The sequence below is a fragment of the Trematomus bernacchii genome, unplaced genomic scaffold (assembly GCF_902827165.1).
Source record: "Trematomus bernacchii unplaced genomic scaffold, fTreBer1.1, whole genome shotgun sequence".
In the NCBI taxonomy this organism is placed as follows: Eukaryota; Metazoa; Chordata; class Actinopteri; order Perciformes; family Nototheniidae; genus Trematomus; species Trematomus bernacchii.
In genome coordinates this window covers 8937031-8950937 of record NW_022988050.1, presented here as the reverse complement: position 1 = coordinate 8950937, position 13907 = coordinate 8937031, and the positions used below count along the sequence as shown (strand labels likewise).

Below are 13907 nucleotides of genomic sequence, written 5' to 3'. Positions count from 1 at the left end.
AAAAACAAACTAAAACATTCAACTGCTTCTTCTATATACACCAACAATGTTATTCAAATATAAATATATATTACAAAATAAATAAATATTTTATTAAATAGAAAATAGAAAAAAAACACCAAAATCCTGTATTAAAAGATGAGTGTGTCCAACTCATCCAGTTAAGCAATTCAATTATGCTGTGATTTGGAGTAATTAGGTCACATTATATGAATATAATGTTCAATTAAACTGCTGATTCTTCATTTTGATAATAATAAATATAGCATGTGGAATAAAATCCTTAAAAAAAGGTGTGTCTCACTTGTTTAGTGTAGTTCTAAAAGGCATTGGTCTGGTGTCAATGGGTTTTCAGACAAAACTAAAAGCTTGAGATAAAAAAGAATAGAAGATAAAGGATTGGACACGTGTGAAATATATGAGATGTTATGGTAATGTAGGACATCAACGGAAATATATATTTGGATGGCTATGAGAGGGTTCTCGGCTCCTCCTCCGTGAGGCTGCCATTGGTGGAGAGAGGATTTCACCTGCTGACGGCCGCCTGGCAGTAACGTCAGTAGCGCCTGAGGTTATTGTGACACAGGCTTATTTCTGGAGTGCATGTATTAAGCAGCTCAGAGATCAGCAGGCTGGATTCTTTCCCTTGGAGTGGATGAATGGCTCATATTTAGAAACTACAGAATGGCTTGCATGCAATCTAAGAAATTGGGTTCAACGATCAAATTCCACTGTGTCAGTCCAGCTGCTTGAATTCTCATTTCGTTCAGTCAAATAGGTTTATCTGATTAAACTTAACTAAAATATTTCAGGTTTGATATGCGGTCCATTTGGTAAAAAATGCATTTATGAGCATTGTGGCATCCAACAACTCAATTTGTTTTTAAACAACTCATCACAATGTAAGAAGTGTGCAAAGAGTACTTAGTAAATTCCATTTTGGCACACCAGTTAATTTTGTTAAGCTACAAGGCAATCCAACATGAGATCTAACACAGTATCTACCTCTTCATTTATCAGTTTATGGAGAATCAGATACTTTCAAATGAGCTTAAGTTGACTTTACCCCAGGTGTTTACACATAGTATAATTGCATAATACAGTCTCTGCTTTTCTTACTATATATAGAAGTTACATCACTACAAACCACCTACACAGTGAGGGTATGTCTGGATGCAGGTTACATGTAGAAATTAGACTTCCTACTCAAAGCAGCTCAGCTATTCAGCTTTAAAACAATGCGGCTTTAAAGTAGATGGAGCATACATTATAAGAGCAGCAATACAAAGTGTTTATTGTAAGTGGTCTAACATGTAGGGGGAGCAGATTAAAGACACATTGCAGATGGCAGTCATTTGAAAGTTATTACATTACATGCAAAACGTTTAGCTAATGTACAGAAATCTTACTCAGGTGTCAAAAATGCAGGGATTGTCATGAGTTTCAGCTGTCAGTCCACACATGAAAATATAACAACTGTACAGGCATCAGAGCTTAATTATGTTTACAACAAGACAAATGTTTGTTTAGGACTCTTGTCAGAATGTGTTGAGTTTCCTTTTATTTTAGCTTTGACTTAATATCCGGTTGAACAATCTTCGCTCCGGTGAGGAAGTGCCACACGCCGCCTCTGTAGAACTCGTTTCCAAACGAGTAGAGGAGAGCGTTGAAGAAGGGGTTTGTCTTCGCAATAATTGGAAGCACCTGTGAACACAAGGATTTTCTCTATGTTAGTACTTGATTTAAAGGGCAGTACAAGTTTGTTACAACTTGGGTCTCTTTTGTGCATCAGGGTCTATAATAAAAACAAAGTATTGGCAGATAAGGCCCCAAAGAGATAGAAATGAGCAGTCAATTATTTTTTTTCTGTAGGGTATTTTCTCACCAAATGGTATGTTAAATCAAACAAAAAAAGTGCTTACCATTCTTAGCTTGGGAGATACGACGGTCACGTTCTCGAAGCAGGCGTAGACACACATGGCGACGTAGGGGCACCAGCACATCAGCATCACCCTCAACGGCACCTTGGTGTTAAACTGGAGAACAAAGTTCATTAAGTGTTACTGTCGCTGTACACATGAAATGTAGTGGAAATGCTAACTAGCTAAACTAGCATGCTAACATAGCATCTGTAGTTGTTGTGTTGTTGTTGTTGTTGTTAAGGAATGGAGGTCAATTCACACATTCAACTTAAGTAGCTACTGACATGTTGGCGGCCTCATTGCGTTAGCATCTCCAAGTATGACAATTAAAATGGCCACTGTGTAAGCTACAACAGGAACAACTAAAACAAGACAGGAGAGTTCAGGTTGATAATTAGAAAAGGGCATTTTTTTTTCTGTCAAACTGATCTAACATCAAAACAAAACAAAAAGAAGTGGAAGTTCCTTTTAAAATATATCTTGCACATGTACCCTGTGGTGATGGATCTTTTTGAAGTGCTTGTTGATGGCGTCGTAACATGACATCATGATATAAGCTGGGAACAACAAGTAGAGCAGCGTCAGGGTCAGCATGTAGGTCATATAGTCCCTGTTGAAAAGAAACAAAGAGGAAAATAATTAGCCATACCTAGTGTAGGTGTTGTTTTGTCATTTTCTGCTGAATATAGGCATTGCATTGTGAATTTATAGTGATGAAAAACAGCAAACTGGCCATTTTGACCATGCCAACATTCCAGTTTGGTTAGCATTGCATATTTCTAAACTGTACCTGTCCCCTCTGGTGTAGTCCAGTGTGCAGCAGGTCCTCATAGGCTCAAAGTCATAGGCGGCCCATCCCATGAGAGGAACAGCAGCCCAGAAGATGGACAGAACCCAGATGATGACGGTCATCGTCACCGTGGTGCTCCAGAAGAGCTTCTGTTCTACAGAATAAACACATACATACTGTCACTTGGATGTGAGTAGACATTTGATTAAATATCTGTTTGTTTAGAGATTGCTAATAACGTGTGTAATGACTTTTTTTTTGCTATTTCTATTGCAATAAAAAGACTGAATCTGAAATATTCGGTTAGTGCATTATTTATTTCAATGTTTTAAGGGCGCAATGGAATACTGATGACAATACAAATACAAATGCCTGCTATATTTATTAATTGGTTTGTGTAATTCAGTGTATTAAATGGGTTTACTTTAGTGATGTTTTATATTACAGTGGAACATTTCTGGTGATGTGTTGTACTCACTGGTGCAGTACTGGTGATACCTGTCCCAAGAGAGGGCAGCCATGAAACTGATGGAGGCAAGGACCGCTATCATGCCCTGAAAACCATGAAAGGCACATCCATTTTGACCAAATGGCCAATATCTAGAGAGGACAACAAACCAAAAACAAATCATTCTCCAGCATGTATGGGGGTGTTGCCAACACCACATTTTACAAACATTTCCTATACGACTACATCAGGCTGTAAAAGCATGTTGGAAACAATGTTGAAAACATAGACAAATAGTAATATGTGAGACCCAAAGAGTGATGTGCTCTTTATTCAGTCCTGAAAAGGTAAAAACTCTAGGTGTTCACCAAAACAGTCATTCAAAAATCAACTTTAATCATTTGTCTTACTATTGCAGTTTTGGTGCTAACATGGTTCATTTTAATTAACAAATGGTGTAGGGTTCATACACAGTTCATAATGGGGTCAACACAATAAGGGGGGTCAATAGGGGCCCCTAGTGTGTTAATCTGGCCTGCTGAGGTTTTAACAGGATGTTACAAAAGTAAATGTTGCAACATTTAAATGAAGATCCTATTAGTTAACCTGCAATAGATCTGTGGAAAAAATAATCGTTCCACCCTGAATAAAGTGGAGTTTGGATTGTGAAACCCAAAAGGTTATTTAGTTTGTGCAACCCATTGGCTAATATCAAATCAAGGGGCCTTTGTATAAAGAATACAAGGGGCCTTTGTATAAAGAAGTCATCTTTGATACCTGAGGTAGCTCGAATACGCAGCTGTGAGTCCATTAATATTCAATAAGAGGTCAGCCACAGCCAGGTTGAACACAAAGAAGTTGCTGGGAGTTCGCAACTCCTTCACTCTGACAAAAGCCAAGATGCTGATAGCATTTAGGAGAAATCCAAGCAGACCTGAAAGTAAAAAAAGAAAACACATGTCTATTTAGTTTTACACTGTTATTAGTCTGAGTTTATCAACACAGTTCTTTGTAAGGTTGTAAATAATATCACCAGCTTAATTGTTAACATCACAATGAGAACAACATGAAAGGTTGGGATTTTCCTGATTTAAGATGCTTTTATTATTTAGGGGAATTCAGAGTGAACTGTCCCTTTAATTGTCTCAAGATTCCGGTGTGCTCGTTGAACTCACTTACCCCCAACAAGAAGCGCTGAGCCGTATGTAAACATATCAAACTCCGTGAATCCCTCCGGTAATGAATACGCTGCCATGTTGAAGTACACAAATCAAACTTTTGCATAAAAATACCAAGTCCTTTTCCCGTGTAACGCACCACCGTCTGCTGCAAAACGACGCCTTATAAAGGCTCTTTCACGTGAAAAAGCACAAAGACACTAATCTTAGTCAACCCCTCCTGAAATCCCCCAAAGAATGTCCTAACGAGCAGACTTTCTGCAATGTGCGATCACCAAAAGTTTGCGCGTTTGCTGCTCAACTCTTTGGTGCACGTTTGTTGATTCAGAGCTCAGCTGTGATTTTGGTCAATTTGAGTGAATTTATGGCCACAGCAGGAAACTTTCTGGAGAGACGAACTTTTCCCTCAACAACTTGGCTCGGCTGTTATGTTGCTGTGGTTAATGGGGGGGAAATGGAAACATGGGAAATGTTGTTTTCCACGAAAGTGTATCGATTAGCAAAGATGTGAGACACCAAGAAGCATGTTAACCCCACATATTGTAGGTTTAACTTCACATATCACAACATAACCGGTAGAATAACAATTTAATGGTTATTTATTTTAGCTTCATGTTATTGTTGCTCATTGACATGTCTCTCCGATGTCTGAAGCACATTTTTAATTTTGGTCTATATAAATAATGTATTATTGGACCGTTTTTTAAACTTTATCCATGAATATAATAAGGAACTGCGCATTTAAATTTGATCTAGGTTTTTAATTTTAAAACGTCAACTAAATTAATTGCATACATTTGTGTGTATATATACACATATTGATACCACTTTACAATAAGACTACCCTTATAAAGGATTCAAAAAGGGTTTATAATTAGGTTATTAATTAGGTTGTAAACACTTTATTAATCATTAAGAACCATTTATAAACCAGTTCTAACATAGTTTTCATAGGCTCACTATTTGGCAAGATGACTAAGCCTTATATTGGCTACCTATAGCTTAGTTCGTCTTCTTCATCAGCCAGCATCCTTGGTATCTGTTGTTCACTGAGTTGATTCTCCCCCATCCATCTTGATGTTTCTTGGCATCTCTTTATGACCATTTATTTACGAGTTACTAACATTTATAACTGCCAAAAGGGAGCCTTATTGTAAAGTGTAAAACACATTCCCATTTATGAATGAGTTACTACCATTTATAATAAGGTTTAGCAGTACAGATACATGTGGGCTCATTATTTGGAAAGCAACCGGTCACAGTTGCCCTATTAATCTCATGTCTTATAAAAGCTTATTAATGATGTATAAAGTGTTCACAACCTAATTAATAAATGAAGTACAAACTATTCGTAAACCCTTTATAAGAGTCTTATTGTAAAGTACCCACATATTACAAACAGTTATAGGCCTATGTTGTTAAGTATATGTTAAAACACCATAACGAGATGTGTACCTGCTATTGCACAGAAAACTCAAGAGTTTTAATGTCAGGAAAGAAATGTCACCAATGTCTAAACTCACTTTCATTAATAATCCACGTAAAAGGCCCCTTAGTTCCAACTACCAGATATCAACACTAGTCATTTAGACAGAATACAACCCTCACATGCTGTATCATTTACTTTTAAGACATGTTATGGACACATTTCTGTTGCCTTACAGAGAATCAATGTTTTTTTCAACAATGTGAATCTGAGGTTTCAGCTCAAAGTTTGCATGTTTTATAAACCTTTAATGAGGAAACCCTGTTTTAATCTTTTCACAAAACATAAATGATGGATGTACAGTCAAGAAATTAAATAACTCACAACACAAACTCTACTTTATTAGAGCCGCACTTATTAGCCACATTAAGTAATAAAGACATCTAAGAATTCATCACAAACGTATTCATTTCTGTTCACCAAAATAACCCTCAGTATCATTTGACTTGAGGCAGCCCTTACATTTAAAAATGTAACAGTTGGGGAGTCTGATTGCATAACTAATCTGCCAACAGATTACCACAAACTCATTAACTATGAAGTCATGATGTGTCCCGGTAGACTTATAATACCCTTTTCACAAACCGTCCATATTGTCCTGAGTTAGAACTCAGTGTGCCGTACCGTTACAGACTTCCTCACATACGGACAAAAGAGCTGCAGAGTGGATGCTTATCACTGCTCTGACACTGCTCAATATTACAGATAAAATACAACATTTTGAGCATATGATGTGTATATCAGATATTTGGTCTTATGCCCAATCACAACAGTAGGCTATACAATGTTCACAGTCAGGTTCATAGAGCTGCACAGTCCCAGTTTCACAATGCAAACGTTTAAATACAACAATCTGTTAATCTTCTGCAGCTGAGTGTGAGGAAATAATAGCCGGCCTAAACCGATATCACCAACAACATGAATAGAGTGGATTGATCGATTGCAAATATCCTCAAAGCCAACGTCACAGATGTACTTTTAAATTTAGAGAAGATTAATCTGAACAACTTTATTTGTTGTACTTTCCTTTCGTGTACTGTTTGATGCCTAGTTGACAACAAACTATTCTTTAGCACAATAAAGCCTTATCTTCCAGGAAGAAATCCTTATCTCATTTACTTTGTTAATCAATATCATCTTAGCAGGAGGCTAGCAACAAATGAGGAAATGAACTGTAACTCAACTGAATCAAATATTACAAACCCTGTCTGTAATATGTATTTTGTATTTCTCCAAAGTGCTTGCAAGCTTGCAAGTGCTTACACATTGATGCATTGACCAATAGTTAATCACACCGTCATAATCTGTTGGTTTGGCAACAAAACAATGGTCCACTGTTAACCTTTACACCGACAGACTCCAGAGAACAGGAGTAAGATGAAAAACCGAACTAATGTTTTGGTTTATTCCTGTCAAGTATCACAGAAATACGGCATTAGGGTACTTTTTCTCCTCAACAACTAAGAGGGATGAGTATTCATTATTATTCCACTGTAATTTGATGCTAGATATTTTGTCCCATTTTACATTTACCATGAGAACATAATGCCATGATGGAAAGTAACTGCACATTCACTAAACTAAAGAACAATTTTGAGTTAAATTCACTTGTATTGTCATCTCTACACACAAACAATAATATAACTGAAATAAGTGTGTGTACAATGTATAATTAATACTTTTACTTTTGACACTTTGATCAATTTGCTGATATATATTATTGCTGAATAATTCATGTACTTTTACTTAAGCAATATTTTGAATGCAGGACTTTTTGGAATATTTTTTAATTGGTGTTTCTACTTTAACTTAAAGGTCCCCTATTATACTGTTTTTCATCAATATATTATAGGTCTCAGTTATATACAAAACATGTCTCTGAAGTGTTTAGCTCGAAATACCAAACAGATCATTGCAGCATCCCATAAACCCCTCTGTTTCAGCCCTGTTTCAAAAGTGCTGATTCTGTGTCTGTTACTTTAGATGAAAATAAGGAGCCACTCCCCACGCCCCTCTGAGAGATATTTGGTTAAAAAGAACACAATGGTGCTCTAGGAGGAGATTCAGGTGATAAGGTGGAGGGTGTTACCTTGGTTGGTGATTGGCTAATGGTTACACAAGCCAAAACATCGTTATGACATCATAAAGTGGCCACAATCTGGTCAGCTCATTTTCAGACAGGTTTTTATATAAATGGATCAGGACAAAAAGAGAGGGGGTATTTTTTCCTGAAACTTTCAGAATCTCTTTACACATAGGGGACACATGTTTATGTATACAAGACGTGAACAAGTGGATTTTACATAATAGGTCCCCTTTACGAATCGTAATACTACGTATACACACACGTATCAACCTTGTTGAGCAGCTTTACATCCAATTTTTTCCAATTGCTTTTCTGTACTATTTCACTTTCTCCAGATAGTGGGATTTTCAAGCTGTACACAGACTTGGGCTATGACAACAATTTATTCTTGGATTTATGTTTTTCCTTTGGCCTAGGACAACCCTCCTGAAAGAAATAGAACAAAGATGTATTAATAAGAGACGGAGAGATGACTGGATTAAAGGATTTCAAATCCTGTTGCACGGCCGTGTCTAAACCTCTGCACCTGGGAAAAACCTCAGAAACCGTGACAACACTTCTGTCCTCATAAAGTGTGTCATAGATAAAATACTAACATGTTCTACAGAATATTAATGCAAATGATAATAACATAATACAGCATCATAAATAAATAATAATGCAAGAATATTCTCACATGATTATTACACTACTAAAAAGCATGGTTTATTTTATATTTATTTAAACCCAGTGATCAACTGCATATGGTTACATAGTGATATATTTGTTCTTGTTTAAAGTTTGGGATTAATATAAAGAAAGTGAGTAACACAACACAATAGGTGCCTGCAGAAACTCTCCACTGCCATCTAGTGGTCGTGTATTGCACATGTTCTGAATGCTGATTCAACCTGTCTGCATGTATTAAACATTATTAATGCACCACGTAAATAAACAGCCATTATTTTAGTACAGGCTAACATACCAAGAAAAGATGAACATGTCCTGAAACTGTAAAACATTCCTGGGTTTTCATATCAGAGTTGTGATCTGTTTTTGGTGACTACTTTGAGGTAGGAGTCCCATCACTCTAATAGTGTTTACTCAAAAACAAAATATATATATTTCATTTGTGTCTAGGAATTCGTCTTTTTAAATGATTCTATCTGACAAAATTAATTGTTTCAATTATCCATTAAGGTAAACTATATGCAGATAGAGTTGTATCTACCTGCAGCTTCCACTTTATTTATGTGCGGTACAGTTTTACGTGTCTACAATAAACCATCCAATCAACTATTGGAAAGTATTTTTCAGAGAATAAAAGTAAAAACGGTACAGCCTATCAGCGTCCAGGAAGCAATAGCCTTATCGTGTGATTGAAAATAACCCAAGTCCCTTCACTAATCCCTGCCTATCCTTTTTATCTCAGGATTCAGACCAGTCGGAGCAGTATGGAGCTGTGAGCCTGCAATCCACCACGATGCATCCCATGCCCCGTTAACCGCGAGCTGTAGCGCCTTTTTTAATTGTAGTTTAGCTGCTTAGCCTTTTGTAGCTTGCAGGAGTAAAAATGAGTCGACATTTTACTGCTGCTTTTTGTCTGGCTTTAGTTGTTCTCCCTTTGTTGTGCAGTTCATGTCCTGCACAATGCAGCTGCTTCTACCACAAATTAAGCGACGGATCAAAAGCAAGGTAAATATGTCAATTTATTAAATTAAGCATTATTGTCGTTGGATTTAATTCTCAGCAGGCCCTACATGTTTTATTCTTTAGTGCGTGCCAAAGTGATTTTCACGGAAGCCTTCTTCTGTCCTGTCACTCTGCATAGTGGAGGATTAACTTGGAGTGGCCCTTTAATCTCCTTTGCTTGTTACTGAACAATAGGTTACTACGTTTTTCTCAAATATCTGTGTTATTTTAAATCCAAAATGAAGGCTGAAAATATATATTTTGTATTATTAAATCCACTCCAGCAAACCCCTCCAATTTTAAAGAAGCATTTATTTAGTTCCTCCTGACTGAACATTTCATTGATTATATTTGTGTTATTTTCTGCAGGAGTGTACTTTGCAATGACCCAGAGATCACTGTGGTTCCTCCAAATTTTCCCAGTGACACATCGAAGCTGCGAATTGAAAAGACAGCAATCACACGGATTTCAAGTGACAACTTCCACTACCTCAACAACCTGGAGTTTTTGTGGATGTCTTTTAATTCACTGAATTCACTGAATGTGGACAGTTTCCGGGGTCTGCACAACCTGGATGAGCTCCGGCTAGATGGCAATTCTCTGACCTCTTTCCCCTGGGAGTCTCTGACTGACATGCCAACCCTGAGGCTCCTGGACTTACACAACAACAAGATCTCCGCCATCCCAGCCGATGCCACTATTTACATAAAGAATCTCACCTATCTGGATTTATCCAGCAACACTCTTAACACAGTTCCCTCTGAAGTTCTCACATTGTGGCTGAGTGTGAAGCCATCCCAGGAAGCAGATTCCTCTAAACTAATTCTCGGTGAGGATCAAGCGGTGACATACTGTATTGGGACACAAGAACTTATTATTTTTAAGCTGCCTTGCATGACGACCACTTCTTTGACATTAGAAGCATTTAAAGCTAAATTAGGGATTAGTCTAATTATGTGTGTCATGTCGTAATGACGATGAATATTTTCATTTAAACAAACAGCCACATGTACTTGGTCCTGGTATTACTTGTTTTTGTGCATAGGAAAATGTACTGGACTATAGTGACAGAACTATTTTTGTTTTACCGTCTGCTGTTTGTCACTTGATTTCCCCTGCAGGTCTCCATGACAATCCGTGGATGTGTGACTGCCGACTGTACGATCTGGTCCAGTTTCAGAAATCTCCATCATCATCTGTTGCTCTCATCGACACCAGGCTGCGGTGCGCTGATCCAGAGAGTTTGTCAGGGGTTCTTTTCACTGAGGCGGAGCTGCAGAGGTGTCAGGGCCCACGGGTGCACACGGCCGTGGCTCGTGTACGCTCGTCACTGGGCAACAACGTCCTGCTGCGCTGTGGCACAGTTGGAGTCCCCATTCCCGAGCTGTCCTGGAGCCGCGCTGATGGCAAGAAGATGAACGGCACCAGTAAGTTCTGCTGATCTACTTCCAGATGTGCTTAGAATAGAACATTATCTATTTCTGTTGATAGTGAATGTGTCAATGAGATTAAAGCTGTTCTTTTTGTGCTAATCTATTGAACTAATCACTGATCGTCTGCCCTTTGCATTATCCAGTTCAGGAAGAGATTTCGAAGGAGGGCATCATATGGTCGATTCTGAGTGTCCCTGCAGTCGCCTACAGAGATTCTGGGAAATATGTGTGCAAAGCAACCAACTTCGTGGGCACTGCAGACGCCATTATCTCTTTGGTGATCACAGATTCCATTCAGTCGGAGGAATCGATTGCTGCTGTCTCCAAGAAAACAAGAGGGAAGAAACCTGGGGGCATGGGAAGAGCGGCATACCAGGAGAAACTTATTGCCAGATACGTTCCTCCATCAACCACCGCAGCTGCTCGGCCCATAATCGAACCTCTAAATGGCAAAGGAGTCACTGGGAAGTATAAGATTGAAAGCTACAGCATCTCTGATGGTGCTTCTGAGGGTAAAGGCAAGGCAGCAGACCCTCAGAAACCGGTGGAGGTGGACGCTCTGAGCAACCTAGCAGCCAATGCCTCATCCTTACAGAAAGTTCCGGAGAAAAGGGTAGTGCGATCGGTGAAAGTGATTGGCGACACGGACCATACTGTCTCTTTGAACTGGCGAGCCCCTACAGCCACAAACATCACAGAATTCAGCGTCCTTTATGCTGTATTTGGCGAGAGAGACATGCGTCGGCTGAACGTAGCCGCGGGGAAGAACCGAATCACCATTGCCGGTCTTGTGCCTAAAACAAAGTACATTGCTTGTGTTTGCGTCAAAGGCCTGATCCCGAAAAAGGAGCAGTGTGTAATCTTCTCAACAGATGAAGCAGCCAGTGCTAGCGGCACTCAGAAGCTCATTAATGTGGTGGTGATAACAGTGGCATGTGTGATCGCCGTCCCCCTGACACTGATCGTGTGCTGCGGGGCGTTAAAAAAGCGCTGCAAAAAGCTGCTGGGGCGAGAGTCCAAAGAAATTCAGGACTCGTACGTAACGTTTGAGACCCTGGGCCCCGGGGCCAAAGGTAAAGGGGTGGAGGGCGAGTATCTGACCAGGATGAACCCTGATGAATCCAACAGGTTGCTCTCAGCGAGGTCCAGTGTTGACTCCGAGGCCACAGCCAGGAATGAGGGGCCACCTAACGAGTACTTCTGCTAAAACCAAACGAATGCCTCAACTTCCAGATGATGCACTTTGTTTTCTAACGGTTTACGATGGGAATAGATTACTGCTGTGCTCAGAGACTTGAAAGGCTGAGGACAGCGGACACTGATTGGATGTATGGAGTTGTTTTAAAGCCTTGTGGGAATAAAAACCACCATTCATTTGGTGGACCACGAAAAAGGGAAAATAAACACAGTGACACGGTTCATTTACATGTTGTGTACAGTATGTTTGTAATAAATAACTTTTTTTTGTATTCATCATGCACTTTTAAAGTTTGTTTTGCAGAGGGAAATGTTGCCCTTAACTTTCTGAAATCAAATAATTTCAATTTTTCCAAAATGTACCTTCTGCATTGTGTTAAAATCTGTTTTAAAAACTAAGTATTTAGAGAGATGATGAAGCAGCAGTTATGAGTGTATTTTCTATGTAAGTACGTTAATGTGCCAGGTTTAATGTTGGGTCAAAAAACCTAAAATATTGTACATTTTATAATGTGTAAATATTTGTGACCAAAAATAAATGTCTATATACATGAATGTACTATATAAAAATAAACATTTTTCATATTGATGTATGCTCCCAAGTTTTTTCTTTCTTTGCAAAATATTGATTTTTATCATTATTCATCTTGACTGAAGCGAAAATTAGCTTGCTGGCACGTTACATAATGCATGTTGCTAACTAAAGGAACATTAAATGTTAATGTATTGTACAGCCAAAGTCACTAAGCATTTAATATTTTGTGAAACTTTCCTAAATTAATAGATCTGTGCGGTGGATCAAGATCCTAATGTTGTGTTCATGGCTAAGTAGCACATGCTTACATGCTAAACTAAGACGGTAAACATTAGACCTGTTAGCATAGCTCTCAGAGCAGCTAGCGAGCTTTGTTTAGGCCTGTTAACATGTGAAGCATCAACCATACCTGCATTCTCTGAAAAAGATTTAGGTGTAATGAATTTAACTTGAAAGCCTAGAATATAAAGATGTGTAGATAAGTTAACAACAAATCCTCAATCAAATTCCCTTAATCAGAACTAGCTACTGTAGATAGCATTTTTCAAGAAAGTTGGCAATTGTCTCTGGATGAATTGTACTGCCATGCACGTAAACAAACACAATTATCAATACTTAACTTAAAATGTGTATGATAATATGGAGATTGCTGACATTACCAATAGCGGATTCATGTCTTTGTCTGCTAAACTAGCATGCGCAGCAATAAAGAACATGGATATGTAGGAAACTCAAGGACTATAGATGTTGTCTGTTTTCACACTTGCTTTTTATGCTGATTCAACAACCTGAGAGAGAACCAGTGTTCAGATTAGAGAGGTCAGATTACAGTCCTCTCCAGACATCTGTCACTCTGTCTCTGTGCGGCCCTCCCTCTCTGTGCGGCTAAGCCTGACCGGCTCCGGCCCGCTTAATACAGATGGCCCTCCTGTCAATGCCTGTGCTTTGGTAGGGGACAAATACATTAAATTTCACTGGTGCTAAGCAGTTTGTTGCTGAAATATCAAAACTCAATTTTGATTGAACATATTGTGTTGTCCTTCTTTTGAGCTAAACTGACGATGTTTTCCAGACAAGGTGTACTATTGCTATAAATACCTTTCCTGTCTCCTGTGTGTCTCACATGTCACTCGGTGTCTTAAGTGTTACGTCAATGAAGA

At 38.6% G+C, this 13907-nt stretch overlaps 2 protein-coding genes across 2 annotated transcripts; one reads left to right on the top strand and one right to left on the bottom strand.

Moving 5' to 3' along the window:
- Positions 1-1282: 1282 nt before the first annotated feature.
- rgrb (retinal G protein coupled receptor b) lies at positions 1283-4639 on the bottom strand. The gene is made up of 7 exons (XM_034118816.1): positions 4340-4639; positions 3938-4094; positions 3191-3312; positions 2713-2866; positions 2415-2532; positions 1923-2036; positions 1283-1704 (listed from the first exon to the last, which is right to left on the bottom strand). The coding sequence occupies exons 1-7, from the start codon at positions 4413-4415 to the stop codon at positions 1561-1563; spliced, it is 885 nt and encodes a 294-aa protein (XP_033974707.1). The 5' UTR covers positions 4416-4639; the 3' UTR covers positions 1283-1560.
- Positions 4640-9271: 4632 nt separating this feature from the next.
- On the top strand, positions 9272-12801 carry lrit1b (leucine-rich repeat, immunoglobulin-like and transmembrane domains 1b). Its single transcript, XM_034118815.1, has 4 exons — positions 9272-9584; positions 9951-10411; positions 10704-11009; positions 11159-12801. Exons 1-4 carry the CDS (start codon positions 9463-9465, stop codon positions 12220-12222), a joined length of 1953 nt encoding a protein of 650 aa, XP_033974706.1. The 5' UTR covers positions 9272-9462; the 3' UTR covers positions 12223-12801.
- Positions 12802-13907: the final 1106 nt, after the last annotated feature.